Source organism: Callorhinus ursinus, unplaced genomic scaffold (genome assembly GCF_003265705.2).
Source record: "Callorhinus ursinus isolate GAN/ISIS: 27379988/994484 unplaced genomic scaffold, GSC_fseal_2.0 scaffold61, whole genome shotgun sequence".
In the NCBI taxonomy this organism is placed as follows: Eukaryota; Metazoa; Chordata; class Mammalia; order Carnivora; family Otariidae; genus Callorhinus; species Callorhinus ursinus.
The window spans coordinates 1,627,951-1,640,727 of record NW_027397123.1 but is presented as its reverse complement, the minus strand read 5'-3'; the positions used below and the strand labels follow the sequence as shown (position 1 = coordinate 1,640,727).

The window sequence follows — 12,777 nt, the reverse complement described above, 5'->3', positions numbered from 1 at the left end:
ACAGAGCTGTTAGAGGTCAGGGGTGGGCTGGGCCTGGGGAGGGATGTAAGCTACCGTCCCGGCCCCTAGTAGCTGGCTCGGGGAGTACTGAGGGCAGGGGCTCTTTCCCGAAGAGCAGAAGGCTGGACGTGTTCATCTTATGCCCTCACACATGCTTTTCATCAAGCATTTGGGTTCACCTTCCCAGCTTTAACCTGGCCTCCATTTGTAAGTCTTCTGGGTTAGAGCAAGGGAATGAGGGTATATTCACTGCCACCAAGAGGGAGTAGTGACCGACAGGCTCCCATGTCCATTTTCCCTTCCTTGCAGTAAAGAAGTCCCCAGGTTTTCGCTGGGCATGCGGCCGCCCAGCTCGGAGCTGTATTCTCCTAGCCTCCCCTGCTGCTAGATGTGACCGTGTGTCTGACCTGGCCAGAGGGACAGGTGCTGCTTCCAGGTGCAGTCCTTAAAAGGAATTGGTGTGCCCTCTCCTCGCCCTTTCCCTTTCCGCAAATCCGATGGTGGAGGCCACCTTCCCTCTATGTTCAGGACAACACCCGGGAAGGATGCAGAGCAACCAGTTAGGAGCAACCCCAAAATTTCCCTGGGTGACTTTAGGGGAGAAAAAAGTGGAGCTATCTTGTTAAGGCTCTTTCTGGTCTCTGTGAAAGTGGCCACATCCTAACTGTGATACAGGAGTGAATAGAGGGGAATTTGGAGGATCAGGCCGCGCTCTTCCCCGGGCCCATTCACCACCCCCACAATCTTAGCCAAGTAGTAAAGAGCTACTTCCTCTTGGGTCTGGAAGGCATCTCACTACCGATCTGCAACCTACTAGCTCAGTGTCCTTGGGCGCGAAACCATCTTTTTGAGGCTCAACTCCCTCATATACAACATGGGATCTTAACTGCCAGGTTCACAAGTAAGCATATGAGATCGTGTTCGTGAATAATAAAAACTTACATTTGCTGAGCATCTATTTACCTTGTGCCAGGCAGGCTCCAGACACAACTGTCACTTTATGAGGTAAGTCTTCCACTTTATAGAGGACAAAACTGCAGTGCAGGCTGGTTGACTTATTTACCCACAGAGCAGTAAGAGGTAGAGTGAGGATTCACCTGCGAGCAGACTGACCTCCACAACCCAAACTCTTAGCCACTCTGTGCTTGCTCTAACCTGACGTTACATTAGCAGAGGGCCTGGCACCAGGTCACCTCACTAACTCACCAGATGATAGTGAGCACCAAATTCTGAGTCACACTGTTCTGGGTGCTGAGCAAAGCAGATGAGGTCCCTAACCCTCATGGAATTTGTTTTGCTTGGAAAAACATTTTTCTCACATCCTGCATCCACTTGTGGGTAAAGCCACAATCATCATTCGCCACCTCTTCTTACTCGGAGTAAAGATCAAAAGTCTTTGATGTACAAATCCTCCACCCCTCCACCCCTCCCATCCTTCCTCCTGTCTCCCTCCATTCTCACTGCCACTCTGAAGTTCTTGCAGTTCTTCATCACTCAGGTACATTCTTGCCTCAGGACCTTTGCACTTGGTATTCCCACTGCCTAGAACACTTCCTCCATGTGTTTGCATGGTTTATCTCCTCATCTTCAGATTTTTTAAAGAGAATTTTTTTTTTTTAAAGACTGTATTTATTTGAGAGAGAGAGCACAAGGGGAGAGCGGCAGAGCTGGAGAGGGAGAAGCGGACTCCCTGCTGAACAGGGAGCCTGATGTGGGGCCGGATCCCAGGACCCTGGGATCACGACCCAAGTCGAAGGCAGTCGCTTAACCAACTGAGCCACCCCGGCGCCCCTCATCTTCAGATCTTTATTCAAAAAAGACTTGCGTGAAGCTTTCCCTGGTAACTCTTACCTAAAATCCAACCTCTCCCCAACATACCATGTAGTTATTACCTAGCCCCCTTTCTTGCTCTCTCTCTTCTTAGCACATACTTTTTAAAACCAGCTTTTATTGAGGCATAAGTTACATAAAAGCCATTTAAAACATACACTTCAGGGGTTTCTAATCTAAAAAGATTTATTTTTAGAGAGATGGGGGAGGGGCAAAGGGACAGGGAGAGAGAATTTTTTTTTAATTTTTTTTAGATTTTATTTATTTATTAGAGAGAGAGAATGAGAGAGAGAGAGCACGAGAGGGAAGAGGGTCAGAGGGAGAAGCAGACTCCCCGCCGAGCAGGGAGCCCAATGTGGGACTCGATCCCGGGACTCCAGGACCATGACCTGAGCCGAAGGCAGTGGCTTAACCGACTGAGCCACCCAGGCGCCTGGGAGGGAGAATCTTAAGCAGACTCCTTGCTGAGCGTGGAGCCCAACACGGGGCTCGGTCCCACCACACAGAGGTCACAACCTGAGCCGAAAACAAGGGTAGGATACTTAACTGCACTACCCAGGCGCCCCAGTTCTTAATAATTTTTACCAGGTGGTACAATTTTCAGCATAAATCAGTTCGCACGTGTTTTCATCCCCCACAATTAGATCTCGTGCTCATTTACGGTTAATCCCCATTCCCCACACAGCTCCCAGCACCCCCTAGCCTGCTGTCTCAATAACTCTTCTCTGAGCACTTGATATGAACGCTGTCCTACAGCATGCAGGCTTTTGGGTCTGGCTTCCTTCACCTAGCAAGGTGTTTTTGAGGTTCGTGCACGATGCAGTAAATGTCCGTTCCTTTGTACGGCAGAGTAACGTCCCGTTATATATTCACATTTTGTCTATCCACTTTACCAACTCACGGGGCATCTTCACTTCCAGTTGTTTTCTAATATTCTGTACATTTTACACCTCGTTTCCCCCACTAGAATGTCAGTCCCGTGAGGCCGGGATTTTGCTGGTTTTGTTAACCTCTGTATGCCCATCACCTGAACTGTGCCGGGCACATAGTAGGTACTCAGCAAATGTAGGCCGAAGGAACTGACGATGAAGATAACTTTTTACTATCTTTAAGGGCTAAGCTGCTCATCAAGCAGGGGAAGGAGGGTTGCCAGGATGGGCTGTGGGGAGCCAGCAGTCAGGGCAGGCACCTCTGAGGAATGCGCTTTGGAGCAGAGACCTGAGGGCACGCGTTCATCACCACCCCCAAGCCCCAGCCACCACTCCTGCCTGCCTGCTTCTGCAAGTGTGGTGGCCCAGCTGCTGGTGGCAGGGCTGGCCGGGGATGGATTTGCAAGGACACTTGGCCACACAGCAAGGGGAGCAGATGGCTCAGCGCCCCCCCCCCCCCCCCAGCAGCCTGACTGGCCCAGCCAGGCATGGGGAGCCCCTTCCCCTGAGCACCCTCCAGGGAGAGCCAGAGGGGCCAGGGCCTTGGACTTGAGCCACACTGAGTGTGAATCCCAGCTCTAGCCATTCATACTACATTGGCCCCTCAGCATCTTACTTGTTTGGTCCCTCAGTGTTCTCATCTTTAAAATAGGGATGATAGCAATACATATCTTCTAATTAAAAAGCCAAACATTATCTTACAAGCACTTAGTCTGTGCCAGGCACAGTTCTAGAAACTAATCCATGACAACAGCCCCATATGGAGGCTGCCACGTACAGATGAAGAAACAGGCATAGAGGCAGAGTGACTTTCCTGAGCTCACCCCACTACTGAGTGGGTCTTCAACTTCAGGAGGCTGATCCCAAGCTCTTCACCCCTTCAGACACTGCTTCTCACGCAGCCGTCCAGGGTTTAAAGCGAGCTAATGTGCGTGAAGACCTTTGGAACAGCGCCTGGCCCGCAGTAAGTACACGGAGTGTTGGCATTATGATGGTGCATAGGGCACGGAGACACCCTCTCATTTCTTCAAAAGCAGGCATCTGACCCTTTTGTGGGAAGCAGATGACAGCTCCAGCCCTCCCCCCAGAAACCTACAGCTGCCCACACAGTGCCCCCTCACTTGCCAAGGCTCACGGGGTGGAAATTTAGCAATCAACTGTCCACCCACCTCATTTCCCAAGAAGAAAAGTTGGGTGGTGCTGGGGAGGGGCTATGAGTCAAGGCTAAGGACTCTGAGCCAGGTTGGGTGGGGCTCCTCCGAAGTCCTTGGGCAGCCGGTTCTCACTGCCCCTCCCCCTGCCCTCGGGGCTCTTGCGGTCCTCCCCACAGACCATCTCTCACCACCATGGAGTTGGACCTGGCCGCAGGTGCGATCCTGGGAAGTGGGGCTCTTGAGGCGCAGGGGACCAGGCTAAAACCCAGAAGCCTCCTCCCAAGGGCGCACGCGCTGCACCTGCACCAACCCACCCAACTTCTCTCCACAGCCCTCGACTCCAAGGAGCCCCAAGGGACAGGCCAGGTGGGAGACCACAAACACAGCCCCCCCAAAGTTCCGGGCGCGTCAGAGGCGGGGGCGGCTGATAAACCGAGGGTAAGTCACCTCAGGACCCCGCGCATCCCTCCCGGTATCGGGTCGGGGGGTGGGGGGTAGGCCTTTGAACCCAAGGCCCCGCCGAGCCTGGGGCTTCCAACTTGCGGGCAGGGGCTGGGTCAGGGGTCCGGGCCTCACTGCCTGCCTCCAACGAGCAGGGCGGCGGTCACCGCAGCTCCTCGGACTCCAGCAGCGACAGCTCCAGCGACTCGGACATGGAAGCAAAGGTAAGAGGCTCCCCGCAAGCAGGCGCCCCAGGTGAGGGGTCAGTCCCGGACAATCGTCTCAGCGGCCGACCCCTCGCTCTCCCCTCCCCTCCGGCCTCGGCCCCACAGCCTCCAGCTGCCGCCTCCGAAGGGCACAAGAGCACGCCGGCCAAGGTCAAGAAGCCGAAGGCGAAAAAGAAGGAGAAGAAAGGGAAGGCGAAGAAGGAGTTTCCTCACTGACGGGCCCGGCCGAGTCTCATTAAACCTTCTTTCGACTCTCTGGTCGCCTTCGGGTCGCGAAGTGGGGCACCGGCCCCGCCCCTCCCCGCCCCGCCCCGCCCATCCCCCTTCTCGGGCCGGGCCTGCCCCCTGCCGGGCGGCCGCACCAAGGACAGGCTGCCCACGCCGTGCCCATCTCGGTTTATTGTTTCCGTAACAGCGACCGCTCTGCGGGGCGGCCGGTGCAGCTGAAGATCTCGGCACCTCGGCCCGGAGGGGGTGGGGGTGGGGTCTCGGGATCGGGGCGGCGGCGGTGTCCCCGCGGGCGGGCGGGCGGAGGGGCGGCGGCAGCCGCGCGGAGCAGCAGCTGGGGGCGTGGGCCGGGCCGCCCTCACCGCACCAGGTGGAAGGTGAGCCAGTACATGAGCAGGGGCTGCGCCGCCGCCACGGCCATGGTCAGGTACATGCGCAGCTGGTTCCGGGCCCCGCGCACCGGGACGCCCTCGGCCGCTGCCTCCGCCAGGATCTTCAGCCGCAGCGTCCGGATCTGGGGCGGGAGGGGGTTCACCCTTGAGTCCCGGGCTGGGCGCGGGTGCCTGGATGTACTTCCAAGCCCTGCCTCTCTCCCTCCTCCGGGGCAGCTAGGCTCGAGTCTCTCTGCTCAAGGGGAGCCTAGGTTCCCCCCACATCTCCTCTAACAGATGGTGAGGACTTGCTCCTCCCCAAGGCTTGGGAGCAAACGTGAGGGTTTGCAAGCTCATGCAGCAGGCGAGGCCCCTGAGTGAGATGAGATGTGGAGCTTCATACCCTGCCTGCGGAGGGTGCCTGGGGAGGGTGGCCTGAGGAGGGTGGCAGGCTCAGCCGGGCCGCTGTCACCCCGCTTATGTGGGCCGGATGACAGTTTTCAACACAAGCCAGAAAGGCTTTTTTTTTTTTTTTTAACTTTTAAATAACATCTATGTCAAAGTATATCTGAGGGTCCGATCTGGCCAACCGGTTTTTGCCCTCTGCTCCTCACATATGCTCACACTGCCTCCGCCCAGGGCCCTGAGGTGCGTTTATCATCATCCCCCTTTTTTACAAAAGGGGAAGCAGGTTTAAAGAGAGGAAGGGATTTGCTGGGGACCCAGAGAAGCTACTTCCAAGGGTACCGAAACTTTTTTCATCCTAACAAATTCTGGCAGGAAAGCCCACCATGGAAGAGTGGAGTGAGGGTGAGAGCCTACCCCAACAGCCCAGCTAGCTCCTTCTCTTCCTTCCGGCCCCAGCTTAGACACCCCCTCTTCCAGGAAGCCCTCCTGACCCCCAGGCTGGGACAGCCACTTTAAGCCTCCTCAGTTCAGCGACGTGGCTCTCGTCTCAACTCCTCCCCTGACATCCTCTGTTTGGATGCCTCCAGGGGACCCCGACTCTGAGGGCTTGTGCCCTCAAGCCTCATCCTCCCCTGAGCCCCAGCTCACCATGAACACAAAGATAGACACGCAGCACCAGCCCAGCACCAGGTAGTAGCCAATCTTCCCAAAGAGCAGGCCCATAAGGACCCCACCAATCATCCTGGGAAGAGAGGGGAAGGCTGGTCTGAGGGAGAGGCCTCGGGGCTGGGGCTGGAGGAGGGGGGAAAGGAATGGGGTACTCACCCAACATATTTGTAGCCCAAGAAGGCCACCAGATCAATAGTGGTGAGGTCAGTGTTGACAGTGACCAGGTAGAGACTGAGCAGGATGGCCAGCACCTCCAAGGTCAGCCAGGCCAACGCAGAGCTTGCCTGCAGCCCGAGGAGGTCTGGGGAGAACCTGCCGGCACCAAGCTGTCACTCCGATGGCCGGCTCACACCCTCCCAGAGCATCCACCTGGGGACACCTGTGTTGGGTGCAGCTAGAGACTCCACAGTGACCAAGATGGATCTGGACCCTGTCCTCATGGAAATCTCATGCCAGGGAAGGCAGACCTGTCCTCAGTGACGGCCCTGAGGGGTCAGGGCTGGGATGAGGGGAGTGCAGGGCAGGGGAGGTGCCTGACCCAGTCGGGAGAAGGTGTCAGAGAGGGCTCTTCAGAGAGGACATCTGAGCTGAGGCCTGAAGGAATAAGGAGCTGACTTGCAAAGAAGGACCACAGCCTCTGCCATATCCCCAGTGCCCCAGTGATGAACGGATTCTCATGACAAGCGTTTTCGATGCCACAAAAGAAAGAGACTGGAGCCTAGGAGCAAGACGTGGGGGGCCTGACCCAGTTGGGGGGTGGGAAGGCTTCCCTGAGTAAGTGACACCAGGGTGGAGACATCACAGGTGAGCAGGTGCTCGGCAGGTGATACAGGGGAGGAACATACTCCTGAGCAAAGGGCACTGGATGTGCAAAGGCCCTGGGGTGGCGGCAGGTGGCACCAAGCCCTCTGGAGGATGGAAAGAGGCCTAGTGTGGCGAAGCAGAGTGAGGAGGAGAGGCAGAGAGAGGCTGCACGGAGGCAGTGTGGTGCGCGAGACTAAGGAGCCAGGGCTGGATCTGGGGACGGGAGAGCTCTGGGCAGCTTCTAGCAGAGTGGACATGGCCAGACCCACATCTCAGATCAGATCTTCCTGGCTGCTGTTGGGAGTCAGGGTGCAGAGGGTATGTGGGCAAGGCAGCTGGTTAGGAGGCAGTGAGGATGGGCCGGATCTGGTGGTGGAGGCGAAGATGAAGGATGGAGTTAGAGTCACCCGCCACAGGTGTGGTGATGGGCTGCACGTGGGTGGAGAGCAAGGGAAGAGGTGAGGGTGACGCTGACCATGACCCCAAGGGCTCTGTCCTGGGCCAACTGGGAGCACGGTGGGGCTGCTCCGAGGCAGGAGATCCAAGAGACCTTCCTGACGGCCCCTCCACCCCCCAAACCTCACCCCACTCTGCCTACTCCAGGCCTCCCTTACCTATCCTGGGTCCCCAGCGCCAGGCCAGCCACCAAGACATAAGTGATGAAAGCCATAGCTGTGGGAGGCAGACACACAGACACTGGTCAGAGGAAGACGGACCATCCTGGGCCACTAGGCACCTAAACCTCTGCCCTAGACGTGCCCCCCCCAGAGGGAGCAGGGGGCGGGGCGGTGACGGGGAGGGGGAGACCTGGAATGTAGAGGTCGGGAGCGTTGATGTCAAAGCGGGGGGCCACCGGTGTGTCCTGCTGGTACTGCACTTCCCAGTCCTGTGGGGAGAGTGAGGGGAGCAGGCGGGACCCCCAGAGTGGGCTTCTCCCGCACTGCTTCCAGGCCCTCTCTTGGGGCAAACCCACCCTCCCCCGGCCCCTGCCCGGCTTCTGACTCACCCTCTATCCCCACCCCTCCACCCGCCCCCCCCACACTTTGCCCCTCCTCAGACAGTGCTCCCCTTTGTGGGCGCAGTGCTGACCTGGTGCAGGTAGGGGAAGAAGAGCAGGCCCAGCTTTTTGCCCACATACATGGTGTCCACGGCAAAGTAGTACTTGAGCTTGGTGACGGGGACGAAGCGGTCAATCTGGGGGGGAGGCAGAGCCCAGGCCTGAAGCCCTGGTCTCACATTCCCCCCCCCCACACACACACCCAGCCACCCCACCCACTCACGTTCTTATCTACCAGCTCCTTGCCCTGGGCTGCCAGGCTGCTCCCGTAGGCCATGGCCATGTTGGACACAGGATCCGCCAGGAAGGCAGCCTGGGGCGAGGCGGAAGGCGCAGGGTAGCCCAGGCCGCCGGGTGCCCGCTGGGCCCCGTAGCCCCGGCTCTGGGCCGAACTCGTGTCATCGAAGAGCTGGTGGGGGTCGGCCATGCCCGGCTGGGACACCGGGGTCCTCCGCTTGGATGCTGCAAGGGGAAGGGGATGGGGAGCCTCGTTCAGGCTGCAGGGCTCTCCTCCCGCTGCAGCGAAGCACTGGTTTGGAGGTCAGATGGGCGCCGAGGCAGGGGCGCGCCCGGCTCTGTCGGCCTGGCATCTCTCCGTCCAATCACCGCAATGATGTCGAGAGCTACAATGTGCTGGGCCTGCTGTGCACAGGATCCCGTCCTGAGCCTTTTACAAACACAGTCTCTGTCAGGCTCTTCATGCTCCCCTCACTGGTTGGCTCCAGCCACGTTGGGCTTCAACGTTCAGCAAACACACCAAGCACATTCCCACCTCAGGGCCTTTGTACTGGCTGTTCTCTGTCCGAATCCTTCCCCTGTCCCACGGCTGCCCCCCCGCCTCGAGGTCTTGGCTCTACGGTACCTTCCCTACCGCTGTCTATCAGCACACAGTCCTCCGCGGCACTCCCCACCCCCGTTCCCTGCCGCACTTATGTCCAGAACTCTGCACCAGCTGACAGACTGGTTGCTTTCTTTATTTTGTTCACTGTCTCCCCACTAAAATGGGAGCCCCCCCAGGTGGGGAGCTTGGTCTTGTTCATGCCTGGATCCCCAGCCCCTGCCAGAGGGCTAGAGTAGGGGGCTGATGAAACTCTGAGAAATGAGGGCCCACCCCATGTTACAGAGGTGGTGACCAAGGGTCGGGACAGGGGAAATGACCTGTGCGCAGGGCTCTAGCCCAGGTGCCTGCTCGATGGTGGGGGGTGGGGGGGGCAGGAAGAGGGGAGCAGGGAGGGAGCTGCTCCAGGGATGGGGGAGAAACAGGGATGCAGGGGAGGGACAGGGCCTGCTGGAGGCGTGCTCAGTGGGGGTAGGGTAAGGACAAGGGAAGAGAAGGGGAATGTGGAAAGGACAGATTGGAGCCCAGCACCCTGGCTCTGGGGCCTCTGCTCCTAACACCACAGCAGACAGTTACCGAGCTCCTCCTGTGTCCCAGGCGCCACTGTGCGCCCAGGGAACGGGAGGCAGGGTCACAAACGGGTGGGGGAGAGGAACCAAATAATCCGCGTCCTGACTCTGTCCGCATCTCACTTCTCTCTTCTGTGGAACAGTTCATGGCCCAAGGCCAAGTGACGTTCATACATTCCTCAGCCCCTGGCCTGTCGATGCCTGTCACCTACTGTAAATGACTAGTCCCTGGACTGTTCCTCTCAGTTATTTGTCGCCTGAAAACAGACCTAGGCGTGCGCAATCCCAAAGGCAGTGGCACTGCCCCGGCCCCCTTAGCCCCAAGGCTCACTTGCCTTTCCCCTCTCCCACTTCTGGGAGCTTTGGTGCAAGCCCTTCCTTCCTCCCTGTTGCCCCCCCCCGTCAGCCCTCGATATTTGGGGTTCTGCCCCCCACTGGCCTCCTAAACGCCCCTCTACAATGCCAGTCTGAGGCCGTTAGCCACTGTCATCCGACTCAAGCAGCATGTGATGCCCCTGTCCCCAATGCCAGCCTCCAGCTCTCTGCTCTCTTGGCTTCGAGACACTGCTCCTACCTCCTCCTCTTTCCAGAGCCCCACAAACAACCTCTTGAGCACCCCTGTGTGTTAGGCTCTGCTGCAGGCGTGGTAGATATAGCAACAATCAAAAAGACAAAAACTCCTGCCTTGGGACGCCTGGCTGGTTCAGTTGGTTAAGCAACTGCCTTCAGCTCAGGTCACAATCCCAGGGTCCTGGGATCAAGTCCCGCATCGGGCTCCCTGCTCAGTGGGGAGTCTGCTTCTCCCCCTCCCTCTGCCTGCCGCTCCCCCTGCTTGTGCTCGCACGGCTCTCTCTCTCTCTCTCTCTCTCTGACAAATAAATAAAACCACCCACCTTAAAAAAAAAAAAAAGACAAAAACTCCTGCCTTTACGGAGCTGACAGTGTCCAATTGGTCCCTCTCCACCCATGATTTTTTTTCAGCTCCCTGAAACATGTGGCCCAATTTCCCACACTTCTGGCTTTGCCTCTCACCTAGAGCAATCTCACCCGCCCACAGCTTTCCCAGCCCTGGGCAGTGGGCCCTGTCTCCAGCTGCCACTTCTCTCCCCACACCCAGGTCTGGCCCGCTCCCGCCGGTGCCCCCACCCCAGTGTCCAAGTCCCTGACTCTCCTTCCTTCGGGCACCCAACCAACTAATTGCCAGTTCTTACCCACTATGTCTCCATGTTTACCCTCCCCTTTCGGACTCTCTGGTCTTGAACCTGACTTTAATGTCCTCCAACCCTTTGTCCAGTCAGCAGCCAGGGTGATCTTTTTTAAATGCACAAGAGAACATTTCCTGGCCCCTGCCTATGATCAGTACCCACAGTGCTGGGAATAAAATCCACAAGGCCCTGCAAGACCCCAGCCCTGCCAACCACCCTCATTCACTACCTCTCTTGGGGCTCACTGCACCCAGTCACACACTGGCCTCTTGGGCCCTGACTCTGCGAAGCTCCTAGTCCACACAGGCTTCTGAACATGCACTGCTATCACTCCGGAACATCTTTCCATCATTAACACCTGCCAGCATAGCACTGAGGCCTCTGCTCAAGAGTTTCCTCCTCAGAGACATTCCTCACCCCTCAGTAGAAAGCACTAGCCCCACCTTGTTCTTTCTCATAATATCCAGTTGTTCCTTTTTCCCTTCTGTGCACTTACCACATTTGCTAGATAGTCACTTGTCCATTTGTTTGTTTGGCACAAGCCTCTCACCACAAATCCCCTTCTCTGAGCAAATTCCTCATCATTAGATGTACCTCTTCCAAGAAGCTTCACCGACACGCCCAGGCTGCGTCACACGCCTAATCCGGGCTGCCACAATCCCTGCGTCCCGGTCCTGATCCCTTCGCCTGTGCTTCCCACATCAGGCCACCATCGCTCTAGACTGCTCCTGTCTTCTGCTCTGTACTGGTAGCTCCCTGAGGACAGGAACGAGGGCGGTAGCCCCAGCATCACCCACCACGGGCCAGCCAGGCACCTTATTAATGGCCGAAGGCAGGAATGAGCACATCAGGCCTCTGAACCTCCCCGGCATCTGGGATTTCTCCCTTTACAGCCCTCACTACTCCCCAGATTTTCTCGCTGACTTGCTTGTTCCGAGTTTAGTGTCTGTCTCACCGCTAAACTCTTGAGTTGTAAGTTACCAAGGACTAGTGCTAGGCTGGTTACTACCAGGTACCCAAATTCCAGCACAGGGCCTGCCTGGCCCAACGGGAGCCGAGGCAGAATACGCTCAATGAATAAATGAGATGCACGCACACTCGCGGAGACGAAGAGGAACTTAGAGATACAAATTAACAGAGACGGGAAAAGGGGGTGAAGAGTGTAAGATATATAGGTTCAAATCTTAAATGAGAGGTAAACACGGCCCTCTCAGCTCACGAAGGGCTCTGAACGCTGTCCTGCGGGGCGTGGGCGACAGCCCGAGGCCACCGAAGGGTGGGGAGAAGGCTGATCGCTAACTGCAAATGAATGAAAGTCCCGTTCTCCTGCACATCACACAATATCCTGCCCAAAGTTGTTTTCTTCCAAAGGAATTTCCTAAAGAGAAGAAGGCTCGACCCCAACGCGCCCCCTACCCGGACCTGGCATCCCAGCGCTGTGCACGCCCCGAAGCTCCAGCTTCCTGACCCCGTGACCTCCGACCCGCAACGACCTCGCCAACTGCCGCGGCGGCCCCGCCACGCCCCCGCCAGCCACCCCCCCCGCCCCCGCCCCGATCTCCTTGACAGGCCACGTACGCCACTTACGCTGCCGGGGCGTCCCCGCCGCCGCCAAGCCTGCCGGGTGCATCCTTCACCGTCGCAGCCACCGCCGCCGCCGCCGCCGCCGCCCCAGCCACGGTTCGAAATGTGCCCGCCCGGCTCCCGTAGGCACGGCCCACCGACGAAGCGACAGCCAATGGGCGTCACGATCGCTCAGGGGCCACGCCCCCCGCGGAGGCCTGTACGAGTTGGCAGTGGGCAAGAGGCGGGGACTGGAGGCCGGTGGCGGAAGGCGAGAGTCAGCACTATTGGGGCAGGAGGGCGGGGCCGAGAACAATGCTAGGAGCAGGCGTTATCGTGCATGATGGGAAATGTAGGCATCGAGTGATGAGACTGATGGGCAATGGAGTTCCCTATAGGCGCTCGATTTGGGTGGCTGAGGGCACTGGGGAGCCAGGGAAGGGTGTGGAGCGGGGGGAAGAGAGATCCGTTTGTGTTCTCGAGG

General features: G+C 57.9%; 2 protein-coding genes across 4 annotated transcripts; one reads left to right on the top strand and one right to left on the bottom strand.

The window, feature by feature from the left end:
* Positions 1 to 3,993: 3,993 nt before the first annotated feature.
* On the top strand, positions 3,994 to 4,837 carry CUNH19orf33 (chromosome unknown C19orf33 homolog). The gene is made up of 4 exons (XM_025854387.2): positions 3,994 to 4,127; positions 4,245 to 4,351; positions 4,510 to 4,578; positions 4,687 to 4,837. The coding sequence occupies exons 1-4, from the start codon at positions 4,106 to 4,108 to the stop codon at positions 4,795 to 4,797; spliced, it is 309 nt and encodes a 102-aa protein (XP_025710172.1). The 5' UTR covers positions 3,994 to 4,105; the 3' UTR covers positions 4,798 to 4,837.
* A 125-nt stretch (positions 4,838 to 4,962) lies between these two features.
* Positions 4,963 to 12,457, bottom strand: YIF1B (Yip1 interacting factor homolog B, membrane trafficking protein). Of its 3 annotated transcripts, none has more exons than XM_025854385.2 (8): positions 12,318 to 12,457; positions 8,342 to 8,580; positions 8,151 to 8,255; positions 7,869 to 7,947; positions 7,676 to 7,733; positions 6,414 to 6,569; positions 6,237 to 6,330; positions 4,963 to 5,323 (listed from the first exon to the last, which is right to left on the bottom strand). In XM_025854385.2, exons 1-8 carry the CDS (start codon positions 12,358 to 12,360, stop codon positions 5,168 to 5,170), a joined length of 930 nt encoding a protein of 309 aa, XP_025710170.1. In that variant the 5' UTR covers positions 12,361 to 12,457; the 3' UTR covers positions 4,963 to 5,167. The 3 variants fall into 3 exon arrangements, with proteins under 3 accessions (XP_025710170.1, XP_025710169.1, XP_025710171.1); XM_025854384.2 differs by having other exon boundaries at positions 12,309 to 12,432; XM_025854386.2 differs by lacking the exon at positions 12,318 to 12,457 and adding an exon at positions 12,153 to 12,267.
* Between the last annotated feature and the right edge of the window lie 320 nt (positions 12,458 to 12,777).